The sequence below is a fragment of the Electrona antarctica genome (assembly GCF_951216825.1).
Source record: "Electrona antarctica genome assembly, chromosome: 7".
In the NCBI taxonomy this organism is placed as follows: Eukaryota; Metazoa; Chordata; class Actinopteri; order Myctophiformes; family Myctophidae; genus Electrona; species Electrona antarctica.
The window spans coordinates 21885520-21906762 of NC_136812.1; the positions used below are offsets into that span (position 1 = coordinate 21885520).

General features: G+C 43.0%; 1 protein-coding gene across 1 annotated transcript in view; it reads left to right on the forward strand.

Annotated features, from left to right (window-relative positions):
• Window positions 1-496: 496 nt before the first annotated feature.
• The window catches only part of LOC306926640 (contactin-associated protein-like 4), a 146293-nt gene continuing 125546 nt past the window's right edge, over window positions 497-21243 (forward strand). The window contains exons 1-2 of the mRNA XM_079506011.1: window positions 497-766; window positions 20235-20345. Of these exons, the coding sequence (XP_079362137.1) occupies window positions 685-766; window positions 20235-20345 (193 nt within the window). The 5' untranslated portion in view covers window positions 497-684. The remainder of the gene's footprint in view (window positions 767-20234; window positions 20346-21243) is intronic.

Consider the following 21243-nt stretch of genomic DNA (forward strand, 5'->3'; position numbering starts at 1 on the left):
TCAACAAGTTGATACTGTACACCGTTGGCTAATATCGTGTTAATTTATCCTGCAGTTGCTGAACCAACTATAGTATACCCATAGGGTAATAAGGACTCCATTTGGTTACAAATTGTAGCCAACATTAAATTTGTGCACTCATTAAAATTGGGGATTTGACTGTTTATTCACTCTTTGTCTTTATACTTGCCGGTGTGTGTGTGTGTGTGTGTGTGTGTGTGTGTCTGTGTGTGTGTGTCTGTAGGTCTTTGTGTAATATAATAGGCTATGTGCTGTGCACAAACCAAGTTTACAATAACAGTGACAAACTGGGGTTCATTTTGTAAAAGAAAAAAAATCAATGTAGGCTATATCAAGAGATTGGCTGGGGCGCAAAAACGGAGATGTATGACTGAGATTCTCTCATATCTCTCTTCCCTCTTTTCCTCCCCTATTCACAATCACACCCCACTCTCCACTCTGTAGCTACACCAGCTGCTAACCTGAACACGTTCTCTTGTTCTCTATCTCTGATGGCTTGAGCCACATTGCCGCGGACGCAAGACAGAGGCGCGCCAGATTCACTAGTATCCGGAGCTGGAGGGAGAGGAGTGAGTGAGGAGGAAGCGAGCGAGGCGAGGGGAGTCTCTGTCCCCTCTCTCCACCAAGCGGGACAGACAGTCAGTAGCATCCTGTCACTTCACCATGGATCTGGACAATAAAGCACCCAGTGGAATAAGTGCACAAATCGCATTCCTTCTCTTCAGTTTGTGCGGGATAACAGCAGGTGAGCACTTTGCGCTTTACTGAAGTGGACAAGCCGTTGAGCCGAGTGCAATAAAGTAGGATATAGGCTACAACAGGCTTTTGTTCCTACATTTCGTGCATTATAGTTGTAATTGAAGTCGTTTACCTCATCATACCGAATTAGTAGGCAAAAGAGTTTTGAACAATCGCGCAGGTGCATTTGATTGCTGCTGTCACTGTCTGACTGTGTCTGTCAGCAGCAGCACCGCAGGAAAGCGCCCTGAGAGGGCGATCGCAGGCAGCGCAGGAAACTTTATAAAAATGATTGATCCAATGATCCATAATTTACATAATCAATTATAGCTTATTATTCCAATTATATCCATCTAATAACGTTGTGTGTTTGATTGTTTTACTTCTGAAAGACAGACTGCCGATCCATAGCTCTAATGCCGTTGATGCCAGAGCTCATGGGCCGTTTTAGGAGACCTCGAGCTTGTGCGCAGCGACAGTGCAGGTTCACGTCGAATTATTTTGAAAAGCCTATACAAACAGTCTGTCTGAGTCTGACCACAGTAGGAGAGGAGAAAATAACTGGCGCAACTAATAACCCATTACCAGCTTTATATTTTCTCCATGGCCACTGACATTATAGCGGTTATATATATGCATCATTTTGAACAGTTTAGACTAGACTATTTTACAATGGAAAGTTTGCTATTTTGGAAGTGTGTGGACTATCTGGAGAGAAGGAAACAAATAACAGATGGATAGATAGCATAGGCTATATAGATAGAGAGAGAGAGAGAGAGAGAGAGAGAGAGAGAGAGAGAGAGAGAGAGAGAGAGAGAGAGAGAGAGAGAGAGAGAGAGAGAGAGAGAGAGAGAGAGAGAGAGAGAGAGAGAGAGAGAGAGAGAGAGAGAGATTTGGGGTGGGGTTTAACATAATACAAAGCTTGTTTGTATGGCATTATAGACAATTCTTTTGTAAACACGTCTCCCTATGGTCCTATGTGCGTGTGTGATGCTGTCTCCTGAAGGCATTTTCATTGAATGATATGCTAAAATAGGATGTTGCATTGATGGATGTTGCATTGATGTACAATAGCTACAAGGCAAGTAGTGGGCAAGAGTTATGCTCTTGTGATTGGAAGTTTGCTGGTTTCAATCTCCCAACAGGCTAGGCTGAGTAATACTCTCTCCTCTCTCAACAACTGTTGTCATTGTCATGGTTCCCTTGAGCAGTGCATTTAACAAACGCCTCCAGTGGAGCTGCTCAAGCTCAACTGTCTATTCACAACTTCGGCCACATTTTACTCTTTTGCCTGTTTATTTTCTCTATTTTATTGTAAGTTAAATTACTTATCTTTAACATGCATTTTTATGTGTATGAAATTTGCTATAGGCATATGAAACATCCGAAACTTGCCTTTAATTTATTGATTGCTTGGATAAATATGTAATCGTTATAGTCATACCATTCATGTTGAAAACACTCAAGTCTTACACTTAAGTCTTAGAACTTCCTATTATACTATTTGGTGAAGAAAATAACGTAACTAATAAATTACTGTATTAGATTTTGAAGCTCATTCCCAGGTTTGGTATGTGCATCTCATCTCACGAGAACATTCTCCTCAACACTGCTGAAGTGAAAAACACATCTGATAGGCTGAGAGAATGCAATTAAAAATGTGCTTTTTGCATTCAGATCCTGCCAGATCCGGCCATGAATATGGTTACAACCTTAGAACGACAGAGAAAGAAAGTAGAAAGAGAATTAGATGTAGAAAATGTTGGTGATTTTAAATTACCATTGTACTGTATGTACATACAGGAGCAAGGTGGGGGACATTCCTTTTTCTGATGGACTTTATTATTGATAATGATATTGCTTATATGCACTCTCTTGCTCACACGATATGACCAGTTTCCTTATGTACCCCCCACCCCCCCCAAAAGTGTGCATTTCCTTATCGGCTCTCCCTTACCCAAGGTTGTGTACCTGTAATCATGTCCATTGTCACCACCTGCCTTGGCTTATTTTAATTTAAACCTTCCTTTTTGTATACTCATGCATCTGATGAGTTCAGAATATCAGCCTGACTGTGTGTGTGTGTGTGTGTGTGTGTGTGTGTGTGTGTGTGTGTGTGTGTGTGTGTGTGTGTGTGTGTGTGTGTGTGTGTGTGTGTGTGTGTGTGTGTGTGTGTGTGTGTGTGTGTGTGTGTGTGTGTGTGTGTGTGTGTGTGTGTGTGTGTGTGTACACAAACTTTGTCTTACACAAACATTAAAATGCCATTGGCTTAGCGGCCATTTTTGAGCTTGGCAAACAGCAGATTTGGATTCAGCAGACCTTAATACCCCTAGAAAACATGTATGCCATAAATTAACACAATTTGCCTTCAGGACTTTAAATAAGCACATATTCTGAAATCCTGCCTTGACTATTGACAATGAATGGACAATTTTGAGTGTTTGTGTGAACACAAACATTGCATAACACAAACATTGATGGCGAAGGTGAGGACGCAAATTGTGATTGGCTGGAATGAGATGATTTATGATGATAAGAGCGCCCCTTACTTCACAAGGGTGTGATTTTTATATGAACATGCTGTTGCGCCTCCTTCCTTTCCTGATGTTCTGCTGCATTAAAGGTTGCAACCTGTGCTCACTGTTGCAACAGTGAGCACAGTTATTATCCTCTATTCAGAGTTCTGCTTTAGTCATGCTTCATCCATTTTCCACACATGGAGAGAGGGTTTTTTTGACATTCTACATGAAATGGCTAAATACATTAATTTGGGGGGGTCCTTGACATGAAATGAGAACCAGTGACGTAGACCAGGCACATCCGCTCTTACGGTATAATCAGGGCGAATGGAAGATCAGCATAAATGTAAAGTTAAAGACAGTAGTCTGCACACTGTTGTTTTCTCCCACTGTCTCAAGGATCAGTCATCATCATGTTTCAGTCACAAATGGATCTTTATCAGGATGATGATTTATGCCATTCTCCCATTCAACTCCAAATGCGCTGAGTCTCTGCTCTCTCTCTCTCTGTGTCTGTCTGTCTGTCTGTCTGTCTGTCTGTCTGTCTGTCTGTCTGTCTGTCTGTCTGTCTGTCTGTCTGTCTGTCTGTCTGTGTGTGTGTGTGTGTGTGAGTCACAGTCACTATTCTCTACAGAGAGGAACTCTTTACTTAAAGGTCTAATTTGCAAGTCCAAAACATTACCGTTCTTCCGCCCGTCATGCATTGTGGACACTTGAAGCGAGACAAAAGCTGTCTGCTGTTATCGTTGCTGTCATGTAGATATATCTTGTATTTCCATGTTTTTTGCAAGCGGCTGGACATGTTGATCTACCTCTACTAGCGACCTGAATAGTGACCTAGTCATGATTGGCTGCCTCCTAAGCCAATGGGAGACTTATTATAGCTGTTCATAAACGAGAGCTTGCTTCAGCTGGCAATTATGTCATTCTTGTTTTTTCATCAATGCCCTAGTTTGTCGACCTTGTATATCTGCTATGTTTTTAATAGCCAAAATATAAAATAATGGTTAAAGTAGTTAAAATATACAATTACTCTTTTTACGCTTTCCCGGTTTTGATGGGTTAGTCAGTGGTGGAGTAGTAGCAACATTTGATTCATAAACTGAAAGCACTTGGGATTCAGTATTCTGTGAACATGGTGACTATACTGCTTCACAACAAATGTCAGGTGACAAGTAGCCTAATCTATGATCTCTCTATAGTGTGAATGAGCCGATGGAACTGCAGGGTAACTTTGAAGTGGTTCCAATTGTTGATTATTCAGATTGTGGAAAATGAGTTAGTTGATGCTGAGTGCTGAGATGCTTAGTGGTGCTTTATTTGGTCTTTAAGCTTAGGGAATCAATCTCCAACCCTGAGACAGACAGGGATTAATCTGATTTCTTTTTTTTTAAAGAATGCATGGCCCCAGCACTTACAGTATTTCATTGCCAGCTCCATCTTAAAGAATTTATTCTTCTTCAACGAGCTCATTGTTTGTTCTCAGGGAGCATAAACCACTGAATAAAATCAATTTGGTGTGAATGAGTGAGACATTTCACTGCCTAGCCCACTATCATTTATGCGTTCAGAGAGGGTGGGCTGCACGAGAGCTGGGATGGAGGCAGGTTGAAATAGCCAAGGATAAATCACCCTCACATTTCATCTTTAGTGTCATTTTATGAAAATGCGTGTGTACAGTAGTAGGAGAGGCGGAGCCGTGAACAGGATATCTGATGAAGTCAAGGTTGCATTAAGGCAGCGGAGGCCCGGTGGCACAAGCTCGGTGCTGCCAGTCATGAATGCAGATGTGTTAGCCCAGGGACAACCAGTCAAGAGAGAGGAATTGTCAGAGAACTGCGGCCCATCCATCTGGGGTTGTGACCTGTTAGATTCTTCATCTGCTCAAGCCCTGTCCCGGCAGAAGTCTGGGACCCATTTAATCAAACATCACTGTCTTTAGTGACTTATCGATGGGTCAAGGATGGGTCCCATCAGGTTCATGATGTTCTGTCACTCTCTAAATCAGAGGGAGATGACTGTTCATTTTCCCCCTGCTAAAACATCACTGTCCATTAACCCAAACCCATGCAGGGCGGGAAGGGAACCCCTTTTGGGGTTCTTGTTGCCATCTACAGTATATAGCAACATATTCGGCCTCAGTCCTAAATGGGTTAAAACCAGGGAAAGCATCTGTGTCACAACTCACAATACATTTATTTTAACCATATTTTATAATTTGGCTATTCAAAATAGTGTGTCACTTCATGCCGCACTATTAGCGGTAGATATGAAGATGTAGATCTTCAAAATCTTTGAATATACCATTTTTCAAAAGTCCCTGGAACTAAATATTTTGACATGGGTGGGGTCAGCAGAATAGATAAAGAAAAATAATAGATGTATATCTGTTACCAGCATGCAGAACACATACCCTTTACCGTATGGGTGCTAGATCTCGATGGCAGCATGGCCAGTGATCTGTGACGATGCATGGCCGTTGGCATTACAGACTGAAGCTGACATTTAACACTGCAGGACACTGTTGAATCAAAGCCAAAACCTTGTGGTGAATCATAGAGAGGTATTTAAAGACCTGTTAAAGGGCTTTGTGGGTTAGGAGTGGGAGAGAGAGAGATTGAGGGAGAAGTTATATAATGTACAGGGACAGTTGGGGAGACTTGAAAGGAGAAGGTGGAGCAGAAGGAGGTGAAGGGGACATGAAGGTTAAGGATAAAAGTGATGAATGAGGAAGAAGGAAGTAGGGCAGGAGGAGGAGGAGGAGGAGTCGTTTTGGAGAGTCTCCCTCTGTTGCTTAGCCCTGCAGTGACACTCTCAGCTCATTCTCCCATTTCATCCCTCAGTGGGTTTTGTGTGTGTGTGCGTGTGTGTAAGCGTGCGCAAGTGTGTGCGTTCGTATGTGGGCCACCCATTGCCAGAATATCTTTGTGCAAGTCATTTAATTTTATATTCAGTTTGCCTCCGTCAATGGGCTGAACTAATTTTCATCCCTCCATTATTATCTCATAAAAGGTGGGGTGCATTATTGCATTTACATAATATCAGGCTCTTAAAAAAAGTGAATTGGAAGTGAAGCATTGGAAGCAAGTCAAATTATTCTCACTTCACTGGCAGATATTATTTCCAGTGTTCAAATGGAAAAGATGTGTTATCACAGCATTCATGTGTTTGCAGTTAGTTGTATTACCTTCCTTCCTTCCTTCCCTGTCTGTCTGTCTGTCTGTCTGTCTGTTTCCGGCAGAGCAGACATCATTATGTGGACCTTAATGACCAAGTGAATAGAAAAAATCACACCCGTGTGAACTGAGTGGTGTAAGGTCTTATATAGCCTGATCAGCTGTGGTCTGACGTAATGTCTGACGTAATGAAATCACACCCGGGTGAACTAGGTGACCGTAGCAACCATGCTCATTTTTTCTGCACAGACAGACAGACAGACAGACAGACAGACAGACAGACAGACAGACAGACAGACTAACAAAGCCAGTTGTAGGAGTGGTTTACACCACTCAAAAACACAAATAAAAAGTATGTCATGACATCACAGGTTAATCCTTAATTCTTTCTTTCCCAAGTCCGTATACGTACGTCGACGCTAGCGTGGCGTCATATCCCAAGTCCGTATATATACGTACCCCAACGTGGACTCCGTCTATATAATGGTTGACGCCTTTAACATTAGTCTGGTTCCCATCCCACCGTTCCAACTAAGGGATTGCATATATATTCTCAGTGCAGAGCAGTGGAAGGGAGGATTTTCAAACGGTCATAACTCTTGGTTATCGCTGTCCTTGGTGGATTTTCTGCCATCCACATTTCGGATTTAATTTGTGCCTTTGTACCGCGATGCTGGCGCCATGTTAAAACTTCTGAAGAGAGGTAATGAGCGTGTGTGTGTGTGTTTCCAATGCTGTTGCAACTCTGTAGCGAGTGTGTGTGTGTGTGGGGCGGGCAAACAGTCTATTTAAAGTGAACGGCCCCTGGAGCTGGTGTTTATGCTAACAGCTAGCCGCAATTATAGAGTTAACTGCTTTTGGGCCTGTGGCTCCCCGGCTATGGAGTGTGACAAGCTGGAGTTTTAAATGCATTGTTTTCAACGAGGGCGGTGCAAATAACTGTCAAAGTATTACAGTGACAACAAAGTCTCTGTAATGTTTATGTTGTACTATTACTGAAATCACACCTGTGTGAAGTGAGTGGTGCAACTGCGTGTGGGGTTCCCCGGGGGGTCCCCGGAAGTTCCAGACCCACAGGAACACGCCCAGGGTGCCGTATCGGTACTGCCCAGCGTCCGAAACAATACTTTATCGAAAAGAAAGTATGCGGTTGTTGGAAAAATAGTGGAGGCAGCGGGATTCGAACCCAGGAGGATTGGGAGTCTAATGACTAATGAGGCAAGCTACCGAGCTGGCTGCCAGAATTAGGTTTTAATCAGAGGCAGAAAAATCAGAGCCAGAAAATCAGAGGCAGGCAGGGGCAGGTCTTTACACAACCGGACCGCAGTCCTAAATCACACAGTTGAACCATGGGCCCAGGAAGAAGTGATTAACTAGGCACATGCATCATGAAGTTATATTGGCCGAAGGGGTGCGTGATGCCAGAAGCACAACAACACCGGCTTATAGAGTAGACAACCAGCCAGAATGGGGGTTGTCTGTGCTCTATTGACCACATTTTCTAGCTCATTTAACCTCATCATTGACTTTGCATTCACCAAACCATTCACGCTGCTTTCATGCATAGCAGCACAAAGTTTTGTTCACAATGTCAGGTAGTGGTCTAGTCTACCGTTGTACGCTATATATGTAGTATGCCGTGCAGAAGTAAAAACAAAAAAGCGTTATTATGCAGTTTTTTTTAATGATGTTGTTAGTGAATTAAAATGTAATGGTAATATCGTATATCGTATCGATATTGCACTGGCATAAATACAGAGATATGATTTTTTTTCCATATCGTGCAGCCCTAGTATACTGATGTCAGGTATTACCCTCCATCATTAACTGCAGTTCTAATTAACTATCCAAATATGACCTACATATTAAACATTAGAGGAGCGCCCTTGTTGCCGAAAGGTTGCCGGTTCGAGTCCCCGGATGGGAAGGAAAAATCTGGGTAGGGAAGTGATTGGTCATCACTCACCCAACACCGCCAACAGTCTGTCTGTGTGTTTCTATGTGCAGGGCGTTGCTGAAAATGAACACTTGTGCTCAGCTACTACCCTGGGTAAAAAATAAAGTGCATCCTGTGACAATGTCCCATCTTTAGTCCGCTCACTGTCTCTTTTGTCTAAAAATAATCAATCGTGGAAATCAAGGAAAGTGGCAGTTTACTTATAGAGACAGTGCTGCAACTTTTATCCTTTTATCCTTTTATCCTTATTATTTGACATAAATGCATGTTATCTTTACACTACCGTTGGTCACATTTACTATGAAAACGTGCATTTCACATCAGTCCGTCCGTCCGTCACCCCATGCCTCCATATATGGTCATGCCTCGTGACATCGCGTGACATAATCAGGGATGGAGATCCCTGATGTCATCAATATTAAGCCCATATATGGGAATGCCCATATATGGAGTTCCCTGATGTCATCAATATTGGCCAGCAACTCTACATCTGACTTCAAACCTCAAACCCTTAGATCTCCATATATGGAGCTGACCTGTTCTGCCATTCCATATGTTGATCCTTCCCCATCCATCCTTCCTCTTCGATGTCTCCCTTTTGACTGATACCTGTGCATTCAAACTCTATACGGGCCCGTCCCAAAGTTATTAGTGCAGCCGTGCCCAGCAGCCGGCGAAAACTAGAGTTCTCAACAGGCCAAAAAATTAAGGACCGGCCCTACCTGGGCCCTCATCAAACCCTGTACACTCAAGACACTGCCCCCGCTTAGATCTTCATATATGGAGCTGTCCTGTTCTGGCCAGTACAGAATTAATTCCATTATGTTGATCTGATGCCAAAGTGCCAGCGCTCGCCCAGCAGTCTGCCGTCACCCAGGCGGATGCGTGCACGAGGGCTTCTTGCCCTCAGGGCGTCTCACTAGTTATTATTATTTTCTGTAACATGTATGTTTCTCTGTCACAACCTCCCGGCCATTGTTTTCGTTCGTTTCCAACGTTCTTTTGTTGGTTCAATCATTGTGTTTTGTTATGGCTTTCCTGTAGCTCCAGACAGTTGGCTCATAACATTAGCCACTGTTGTCACTCGCTCCGTGCTGCGGCGTTGCAGAGTCTGGGTTCTGACTTCAGAGTTGCGGCGTATCAGGGCTTAGGAGGCAGCCAATCATGACTAGGTCGCTACTATAGAAGCACGAGTGGTTCAGACTCCAATTGGCTTAGGTGGCGTTTCAGAGTATGGGTTCAGACTCCCATTGGTTTAGGCGGCGTTTCAGAGTATGGGTTCAGACTCCCATTGGCTTAGGTGGCGTTTCAGAGTATGGGTTCAGACTCCCATTGGCTTAGGTGGCGTTTCAGAGTAAGGGTTCAGACTCCCATTGGCTTAGGTGGCGTTTCAGAGTATGGGTTCAGACTCTCATTGGCTTAGGTGGCGTTTCAGTGTATGGGTTCAGACCTTAGAGTAGGCTATATATTAATAGAGACGGCACCGGATTTCTCCTCCCATCCACTTGCATTAAGTTGCTCAAAAGCGCATGAGGCGATTTCACTCCTCCTTCCGGGTAGGAACAGAGTGCATTCTGGGATGGATTGGACCCAAACACATGAACGCGCTGCCGTTGCCTATCATTGCACGCGTTCATGTGCGTTCACGTATGAAACAGCGTTTACGTGTCATCATGAACGTGCGCAATGATAGTCAACGGACCAGCGCGTTCATGTGTTTGGGTCCAAACTGCAATACCAAATTCGGCCACTATGTCCATTTCGCCTCAGGGTTTCCTCCGGGTGCCGTCTCTATTCATATATACTCTAAGGTTCAGACTCCCATTGGCTTAGGGGGCGTTTCAGTGTATGGGTTCAGACTCCCATTGGCTTAGGGGCAGCCAATCATGACCAGGCCCTAAAAGAAAATGAGCTGTTGTATGCCAGGTTTCACCTTTCACGCCAAAAAATGGCTCACTTACTAGATGTGGTGGGGTGATAATCACTTGGTAGCAGCTTCTTCAACTAATTGAGTACAAAGTACTGCCACCTGCAATCCCCAGCTTCACACTTAACTCTTCACCTAAACTCACTAAGACTAAGCAATGGATTGTATGGTGTGAAGATGAATGACCATGAATGAATCATACTTTATCATACAATGTGGTGTATTGGCAGATGTCAAGGATATACACAATATGCATAGTCTACACAGTATGTCAATTCTTCTCATCTAGACTCGAGAGGATTTTCAGAAACATTTTCATTATTTGATGATAGTGCATAGAGAACATTGTACAATATGCATACGATTAAATGTCTTATCAGTGATGACAGCTGCAAAGTCATCATCATGGCTTTGCAGATGATGTAGTAGCCATCATCCGTTAATGATATGCTCATCAGATATTATACACGTCTTGTACCTGAAGTCATTACTTAAAGCCATGTCGCTTGCAGCAATTCTTTTGAAATCAGCTGAAAGAAGTCATATTTCACAGTGAATGATGTTGGGTTGTTCCGTCATGATAGATGGCTTGGCACTCAAGCCAAGTGAAAGTGATGTTATTTGGCTGCCCGTTTCATCTTCTCTTTCTCCATCTGTTGATGTGATAACTCTTAAGAAATTCCACAATCAAAGATTGTGTTTGTTAGAGTAAATTCTTCTTTATATTGATTTAGTATGGTCTTTTTCACAGCTGCTGTGCAAAACAAAGGCTGTCATGGAATTCCATAGACCAGTGTTTCCCAACCTGTATGCCGCGACAATGGTAAAGAAATATGTCATAGAGCGGATGGTGTACAGTACAGTAACCGGGACAGTTTGGAAAAGCAGGAGTTGGAGCGATCACCACCGTATAGCTGCTGTGATTGCAGTTTCAATGTCTGGCAGATAGACATTGGCGGAGAGACTAACTAACGAATTCACAGCCAAAGTTCTTCTTTCACACAGCCACTGAAACTATAGTAGTGGCTGTGTGAAAGTAGTGCCCCGGACAAGGCGCCACCACAACAACACGGCCTGTTGTGGGGGCGGTTTGCCGTGTGGGAGACTTAGGTTCGATCCCAGCTTGGTGCAAACCACTACAGATGAAAACTTTATAGTTTATTTGTTTGAATTAATTTAATAAAAACAAATAATCTATTAGAAAAAGCTGTTGCAGCCCTCAGAGAGAGGAGAAGAGTGTCATTTGGAGGAAACTTAGGACTTTGGGAATTAGCCGTTCGCTCCCACCCAAGCCCGTTCTTGGCCAATACCACGTTAGCGACGGTTACTAAGTAAGGATCCTGGTCAAGCTTTCAATGCTGGTCAAAATGGTTAAGCAGTGTCAATAAATATATTTGCTGTAGCATGTGTGTACCTCAGAAAGTGGGTTTGTTTTCTTACCTTGTTATGAGCAAACTAGTACATTCCATGAATTATTTTGCTCCGTTGTGATAGTAAATATTAGAAATAAAAATAGGCTCTCATAGACTTCCATTGTAACGGGGAAACAGCTCTCAAAGTCACTCTTTAAGCACATAAGCGAACACAACAAAAGCTGATTCTGACAGGAATCAGGAAAACTCATGCGGTTTTATTTGTAATAAAAAATGTCAACGTTGTCTTGTTTTGACTAGTTTGTGTAGAAAGAAGATCCTGCCTACGCGAACGTCTGTTCGCGTTGAGTAAAAAATGATCTGATTGGTCCAAATCTGTACACACACTCCTGATGCGTATTATTGGACTTAGCGAACGGCTAATTGGGAAGCCAGTATGGGACACTGGATGCTACAGTTAATCGAATTAATCAACTTTCGATTACGGTATAAAAATTGTCTATCTATATTTAGGTGAAAAGCTTAATCAAATTTCAAATCATTTATGAAAGAGTATCATTCTCTATGAAAAATAGGATAGATCAGTTCCACCAGAAGTGGGACAGATTCCTTCTGTATGATAGCACTACGTAATGACAGACTACTGGCTGCCCCCCCTACAGTAGATCCTCGCCTGCTCACATATATGTCTCTATCGAGAAGAACACAGCCTCCCCTCCCCTTCCTTCCCTCCTAGTTGTGTCTTTTATTTTTTATTTTTTGTAATGTGACTGTCGATTTGTGTCAAACGCTTTTTTTAATTTATTTTGTCTTCGTTTGTTTGTTCTGTATTGTTGTTACTGGTATTGTGGGTGTTGTGTTTGTGTCTAAAAAAGAAAATCCAATAAAATACTAATCACAAAAAAAAAATTCAAATCATTTTCAAATCAAATCAATAAATCAATCAATATAGTGAAAATAGGCAATGTATAAGTTCACAATGTGAGGCGTTGGAGCTTGTGGATCTGATATTTTAACTATTTTTGCACACTATTGTGCGACAAATTAAAAAATAACACTTGCCTAAGTGGTTCATCGATGAATTGATATACACAAAAAACATGCTTCTTTATTATTCTATGAATCTAAAAAGGAATCAATAGAATAATCGCAAAGAAAATAATTGATATTTGCAGCCCTATAGAATCCAACTTGATGAGAAGGATGTATAGACCTACATATTGACAACAGTGTTCTCATTTTATTTTTAATATTAAAGCATTGTGCAATAATTATGTTTGTATGTCTATAAATAATAGTATATGTCAAACTGCAGCCCGACTTAACACTCCTCCTTCGGTCTCTCCTCCCTGAGATTCACTTAGTTTCTCATTCCATTCTTATTTTGACTGTTTCTGAGTTTTATGTATTCATCATATTGCGTCACGGATGCCACATATTGTGATTTGTGACCTTACAGACCTGCTATTTCTGCTATTATTATTTTCAGCATAAATTAAGCAGAAGTAACTACCGTATAAAGTTCACTGGACCCTAATTTCAAACATTTTGAATGTTCGAGTAATTAATATAAAACTCAAATTTATAGCACAAATCCACTGTGAATTAATCCCTAATTGCTGAATTGCTCAGACAATTCCATTTGCTCTGCACTGTTTTTCACTACCATTGTATTTTATAGTCTGGCCTCCATCGCAGAAGCAACTGATCTCTGGGGTTCCCTAAATTGAGAGGGCTCCCGGCTGGGGTGTTTTGTGGTCAAGTTATACAATAGTTCACACTTCGATTGTACAATTTCCTAAAGATAATGCTGTTCTCTGCTTGAGGATGTCTGTTAGCACCCGCCCCTCTGGTGCAGAACCAAGCACTGGGCCTCATTGTCTTCCGCACTGGCCTGAAAGATTAAATAATTCAGAAAGACTCATAGTGAGTACCACTAAGCTCTGGATGTCAGGGGCATTTACACTGCTCTGAACTTTTATAGCTTCTGCGGTTGCTGCTGTTGTTTGTTCAAGTGATGGATGGTGCTCATCAGCATTCAGGGTCTTTGGATACATTGTAGCCTCTGTGGGTGCTCTGTTATTTCAGTAAAAAGGTAAATTGGACGCCGTAGATGGATGGATAAGCTGGAGGAGAGTAGAGTGGTTCTATTTGACTATTTCTCTTTCTGCAACTGTGTCTGTCTGTCTGGCTGTGTGTGTGTGTGTGTGTGTCTCTCTCTCTCTCTCTCTCTCTCTCTCTCTCTCTCTCTCACACACAGACACACACTCTCTCCCTCCTGTATTCGTGTGCCAAGTCTTCTATAAGAAGGTTAATGGCTTCAACAGTGTGTGGGTGGGGCAAACATACAATCAGCACCAAAATGTAATCACATGGGGCCTCTATTGAGTCCCTCTAAAAGCATTTTTTACTTCTGCCCAATATGGTCCCACGACTGCACAAAGTTGCACCAAATGGCAGGGTTTGGATGGCTATATAGCATTTGCATTAGATTTCCCCTATCTCTATTGATTTGTTGATTCTTCTGAGAAGAAAACCCAGAGATCAAAAGGCACCTACTGCTACCCATGAGATATTGGCACTGATGTACAGTAAAATCCTCAGTGTTGTTTTATTCACTTTAAGTAACTCTGAGAATGTACAAATGTGAGGGTCCATTTGGTTATATTTGTTTAATTTAAAAGCAACTTTTTAATGCCAATAGGTTTGTTTGACTTATCTTAAGGCAGCTCCAGACCGCACACGGTCGGCTGTCGGCCAGTTTGAAAGTGTCGGCAGGAGATTCCTGATGACAAGCTCCCATCGCTTGCCGGACGAGTCGGAAGTTCGGAACCCGTTGATGAAGAACCGAGCATGTTCGGTCGGTTGCCGACCTCGGGAGCCGGTGCTATCCCTGTTGTAGTGATGAAGGGGTAAATTACTCCACCGTAGAGTGGACGTCTAGTCTGTTCGTCATGTTTCAGGGCTGACTACTTGTGTAGTGTGAACTACTGTAGATACAATATACTCTCAATTTCTATACTAATCAATTCTGAAAAAATGCTGTGTGTTTTGTTTTGGTGCAGAAGCTATGGTGTTGCCAGATTCTGTGAGTGAAACAATAAGCGACCAGGTCTATGAAAATCTTTTTACGAATGCACACATTTTTTTACGGATACACACATTCTATCTGTTTCTTTCAATCGCCTGTATCTCCTATTCCTTGTCCCAGATGGCATGTTTGGTCAAAACAAGGTTTATTTGGTGGCACAGAGCCGACGATGTGGAGGCCTCCAGTGCACCGGCATAGATCCATTTGGTAAACAAAAGTTGTCCAGGACCCGTTTAACTTCCTAGTTTGTGTTCACTACCGGAAGTCTGTAAATGTGGCTTTTCAAAATAAGAGCTCAACTGGGAAAAATTCTGGCGTGAATTATATCGTAATTTGTCACTAAATGCTAGCGGTCTAAGTGTTAAACAATTTAAAGCCCTGAAAGTGTTAATATACCACAGGGTGTAGCTTTACACAATCAATCAGGTCAACGTTTAGGTTCACTGGTTGCGTATGTAACAGGTGTACAACATTTACCTCCATTTTGCTCTGAGCCATCTACGTTTCCGCTTCACTGCTCACATGGTCATGGGACAAAATTCTTAAATGTCAAAACTCCACCGAGGAAAAAAGCCTGACATGCTCCTCATATCCAGCATGAAGCTGGTCTCTCGCCACACATTATCTCTTCAGCGCGTACCACGGTTGCCGTTGGTTGGTGAGCTGGCCCTCTCATTTCGCCTCTCAAAGCTTATTCCAGTTGCTCCCACTGAGTGCTCCAGATGCTCCTACTGAGTGTTCCTGTTCCCTCATCAGCCACAGTCTGTGTGCTGTGTTCATCAGCCCCTTAAGGCTCGTGGGAGATTAGTTTGAAAAGAGTGTTTGGCCACTATACCTCTCAACAGCATTTCTATGTGCTTTATGTACAGTATCACAGTTTTAAGTCCATGTCCTTGTAAATGTGTGACGTTGTCGTTGACTACTGTATATATATCATACATAAACATTTTAGACCATTAATGGCTTTATTGTTAACATTTTGTTTGGTTACATTTGGTCCATTTTGTCATTTAGGTCTACAATATTACTGAATTTACCTCCAATAATAGGCAAAACATTGTTGGACACTCTGTTAAGAAGTCATGGATGTTTGAATTCAGTTTGTGAATCATTCTTTTCACAGGGACTATTTTCAGTTAGACTTCTCAAAATAAATCTGCCCTTTAATACATTACAAAGAAAGAATATAGCTGCAAGCAGCAATAAGACGGGCCAAGCAATAAGAAAAAAAGCACACCTGTGTGAACTGAGTGGTGCAGGCTGCTCAACAACACCACTGGCTGGCTGCAGTTATAGTTACTAGTCCTTATCCGTTGTGAGTTATTGCCTCCCCATAAATATTGTTAATTGCCGTTCATTGCCGTTCATTTTAACTTGTATTATATGTTATTGCTGTTTGCAGTAATTGTAAGCCATAGCGTTGCGTGAGTGGGGAGACACGTGTGTACGCACGCGCGCCCACACACGCACGCACTGCGAAAGTAGCTGGAAGAGTGTGTGTGTGTGTGTGTGTGTGCGTGTGTGCGTGTGTGCGTGTGTGCGTGCGTGCGTGCGTGCGTCTCCCCACTGTGTGCCGTGGTTGCATCGGCCACTGTACACACATACGTGCGTTGCGAAAGTAGTTGTAATTTTTACCTGGGCTGTAGACTGGCTGTAGATGGCGGCGCAAAATTGTATAGGCCTCTGTTTGTTTTGTATAGGCCACTGTTTGTTGTGTTGCGGCGGTAGCTAGAGGAAGCATACCAGTGGGGTAACAGTGAGAACGGTGGCCTGTGATATAGGTGTCGCTAGGGGGCGGAGGTAGATGACGGCGCAAAATTGGGGAAATTTTTATTCACTCATAAAGTAATTATTAATTTTGAATGTGGTAAATGGGATTCAATGGCCCAAACCCCACCAAAGGGTCAAGACGGTTTTAGCGTTAACTCCTTGTTTGGACCCAAAGAGTTGCATGCAGGTGACTCCTTGGGTGACCTACTTTAGGTCACCCAGTGGTGTTGCAGCTGTTCATAGACCTGCTTATTGTGCATATTGCACAATCGGCTGTAAATAGATACTATATATAAATAGTCTTTTTCTTATTGCTGCATTCCTTGGCCCCTCTTAACACTGCTTGCAGATTGCTTGCAGACAAATGTCGTCATGTATAAAGTAACAGTGTTCCGCATGAGTCAAGGCACATGTGTAAACAAGTTCCATGGTTTTTGGCCAAATGAGGCATGAGTTATGCCTGTTCAAATTGCCCGTTATTGCGCTGCGGTGCTGTCACGCTGCAGCACGTCTACATAGGTGGTACGCTTCTTTCCCCTCCTGGCTTTGCCCTGGGTTGGCCCCCATAGGGTCAATTTACTTACCTCAAGTTCTGGGTGCCTGACGCAGTGCCCTGCCAGCCTCATCCTTCTCTCTCTGACTTTGTCCGTGACCCGTGGTAGGTCCCCATAGAGGTCCACATTTCTTATTTTTTTTATAATTTTGCAACCCCGTTTTTTCACCCAGTGCCAATTATCTAATTGGCGCTACACTTCCTCTGCCAACCTGGGGGGGCAGTGGACTGACCTCATGCCTCCTTCTATGCATGAGGAGTCCAAGCTGCTTCTTTTCACCTGACAGGGGGGAATTTCCCCGGCCGGACGTAGCGCGTGGAAGGAACACGTTATTCCAACCAGTTCCTTTCCCCTCCATCAGGCGCCCCGGCTGGCCAGGTAGTTTTAGAGACCAGGATTACTGCATGATTTTGTGAGGGTACCTACCCTAGGGGACACGGGGAGAACATGCAAACTCCACACAGAAAGGCCCTTTTGCCAACCCCACCTCGGGTATGGGCACTGATGACGCGGAGGAGGGATCACGCCCCCAGCGCCCACAGCGTCCCCAGCAGGAATCGAACCCAGGACCTTCTAGCTGTGAGGCTAGAAGGTCTTGGACCTCCATCCAAGGCTTTTTCCTGTTGTATTGTAAGGGTCCATGTCTCTGCCCCATACAGCAGTACTGACTCCACAGTAGCTATGAACAGCCGCCTCTTAAGGTCTTCTCCCATATCTGATTTCCACACTCTCCTCATCCCGTGCAAGGCTTTCCAGGCAAGTGCTCTCCGAACCTTCAGATTCTGTTCAGTTGAGGCAGTCCAGGCCCCGAGGTACTTGAAGTCCTCAACTCGCTCGAGCACCGTCTGCAGTGGCAATGGTTTTGTCCTCTGTGTTGACTGTCATTACCTTTGTTTTCTTGGCATTGAGCTTGAGGCCGATCTTCCTGCACTCCTTTTCTACTGCCAGTAGTAGCTCCCTTCCTTTCTCAAGGGAGTGCTATTGCGCCACCCTTTGGCCAATGGTTGTGGGATTACAAACGACTATACTAACCGACTGCACGGTTAAGCCAGAACTGCTATTTTTGGCAGAAGAAGAAGAAAGCAGGCCAAGCCCTTTGGGTTTGGCCCCTTAAAAATATGTGTTAGTTGTATTATCTACAGTATAATGTCAAATACCATGATTAGTTTTCAAGGGGGTTAATGTTCAGGATTTATTTATTATTATATGAAATAACATATTAGTCTGTGAGATGTCTTGAAATAATGTACAGAAAAGTCATCACAGTGTAACAATTTGGAGGAAATTGCAGGATGTTGCTGTCGTAACAGTACACAACATCTCAACTAGTGTAGAATGAAGTAGATTGACCTTGTGCTGACAGGCTATTAAAAACTGTCCACAGGCTTTGGTTTATAGAAATGAGTAGGTGAAGTAGTTTGCTGCATGAAACGATGTGCACTAATGTTGACAAAGTAATCTAAGCTAAAGTCATGTTCATGGTACGTGCTCTGGGCAAGAGCTGAATTAAATGTGAATTATAGTAATTACCTCTTGTCTCAGTAGTGGATAACAACATCCATTAGAGGTTTAGTAGGAGGCGTTATGCTGCAGCTTAATGCACTCGTGGAAAGTATAGAATGCATGTACTGTATCTGAAGTTAATACGTTTCTGAAAGGTACATGCAGTGCTACCTATGTGGAATTATTTAGCATTTTCCACGGCAAACCATTATTGCGTGCGTGCGTGCGTGCGTGTTTAACTGCAATCCAGAATGTGTGTCATAACACCAATAAACATCAAAGTGTATGAGGCATGAAAAGGTCTCCTTTGACACAACTGATTCCGGTCTTTGAGTAGCCAGCTTGTCTCATTAATGGACCTGTTCTGTTCCTTCTCTCAGGACGTACACCATGATCCATTCATCCAACAGGCTAAGCTAAAGGCCAAAGGACAATTTTCACCCACAACTCCACAACTCTGATATGCTACTGTTGTATACTATTCAGCTTTTTTTTTTACTGCAGTGTATAAGAGATTAAAAAATCACACCCGTGTGAAGTGAGTGGTGCAACTCCGTGTGGGGGTCCCCGGGGGGGGGGGTTCCAGACCCACAGGGACGCACCCAGGGTGCCGGGTTGAGAAATGACATAGTTACCGTGTGGGGGTCCCTCTACTGTACTGTACTGTACTGTCACTGTACTGTACTGGCACACTCGAAATCACCATACAGTTAATATGTGCGTGTGTGTTTGTGTGTGTTAGGTTGCGCACAGCTGGTGAAAAACAACCATGCTGTTTTCGTGCTCAGACCCACCCATGCGCAAGTAATAAATTAATTTGATGGCTGCTGGGGTTGGAGCGCATGGGGGTTAGCCGTGTCAGTCATTTAGTTTAAGTGTCTTGCTCGGGGACACTTTGACTGGACGGACCACTGAGTTGAACTGGTGACCTTCCAATTCACAGGCAGCGTATCCCTCTCCGCACACACGCACGTGCGCACACACGCACGCACGTGCGCACACTCTCTAACAAATAGTGTAATGATGAACACGCTCTCCTGTTCGGTCATAATCTTGATTGGAATCTGGACTCTGGAGCCCTGCAAAATGGTGAATCGGCCAGATCTGTCCTATAAGCCACACTGATATTCTCTGAATGCATTATGCAATCGGCACTTTGCTTCAGACAGCCTCAAATAAATCCACAACCAATGCGAGTAAATGAGTAAATGTATTTAGTTATTTTCCACCACTGGTGGTGGAGAAACACATGACATGAGGATCTGGAGTCAGTGCAAGAATGGGTGATGGACGCAGGCAGATTTTTTTTCATGTTGGATTAGCTACCTAAGCAAGTTTCGAGTCTCTGGAAATTGATTTTCACACCGGACCAAAATGTATGGTATCCAATGGATTTCCAATGGTTTCCTCAAAAAGTTAACAAACCATGGTATGCTTCGGGAAAATTTGCGGTAACAAAGTTTGCGGTAATGCTAAATATGAATTGTAGTCAATGGGCTAAACATGCCAGATCTCCAATATGTTATACTGCAAAACGTTTTGGACAAAAATTATCTGTGATTCTCAACCATTAACCCTCATCTTTTGTTTTTGACTTGTTAACAGAGGTATGCGACAGTCCACTGGTGTCTGGTCTACCTCCAGCATTCTTCAGAAGCTCTTCCCAGTTGTCCAACAGCCATGGGCCGGGCTTCGCTAAGGTCAACAGAAGAGAAGGTGAGGAATTTGTTACAGAACTGATCCTATCCATGGATCAAATGCAGAACATGGCAAGCTTGATTGCATACAGCTATACCATACACCTGGACCGAAGGGCCATGATTCGAGTACAGTACAAGCAAAACAATATGTTGGTCACTTTATACACACACACACGGGTGCAGGCTTTAGTTCCGACCTACTATTGGTCCGAGTGTCATTAGACAGACAACCTACCTCAAACCCGACTGCATGTCCGACCGTTGTTTCTGCATGTCGGTCCGTTGGTGTGTCTAATCTGCGTGTACCCCCCCCCCCCACACACACACACACAATGAAAAAAATACATGACACAATGTAGATTGTGTTCTTGTTACATAGTAATAATGTATTCCAGTCAGGTGCGTCAATTAAACAGCATACAGAGAGGCAAAAATCAATATATGGAATGTCCACCGAGGTTTTTTGGATGCTCAAATATTTTCTATTGTAATGATCCATAGGATGAAATAAAACATATAGTGCTACCAAACATATTGTGGTTAAAACAAAAACAACAACAACAATGATAACCTCAGAGCAAAAACATAAACTGTATCCTATTATTGGGGCAGGATAATTCATCAGAGGATCATTCATGTTCCAGCTGGGCTATGAACACACAGACCAATTAAACAGTTCAGTATATACTCTAATGACAGGCTTTATTAAATATGTAAATTAATTAAACAGTTTCCTTTGTTGTTTAAACAGTAAACAACAAAGGAAAATGTCAAAGGTTAAATGTTAAAGCACATAATAATAGTCTGGGCCAAAACAAAAGTCTTTTGATTGCCCTACAGGAATCTTATCTAAAGTAATCCTTTCATCTGGAGAAAGCTGCTCAAAGATAATACACGTCCAAATGTTTGTTAGG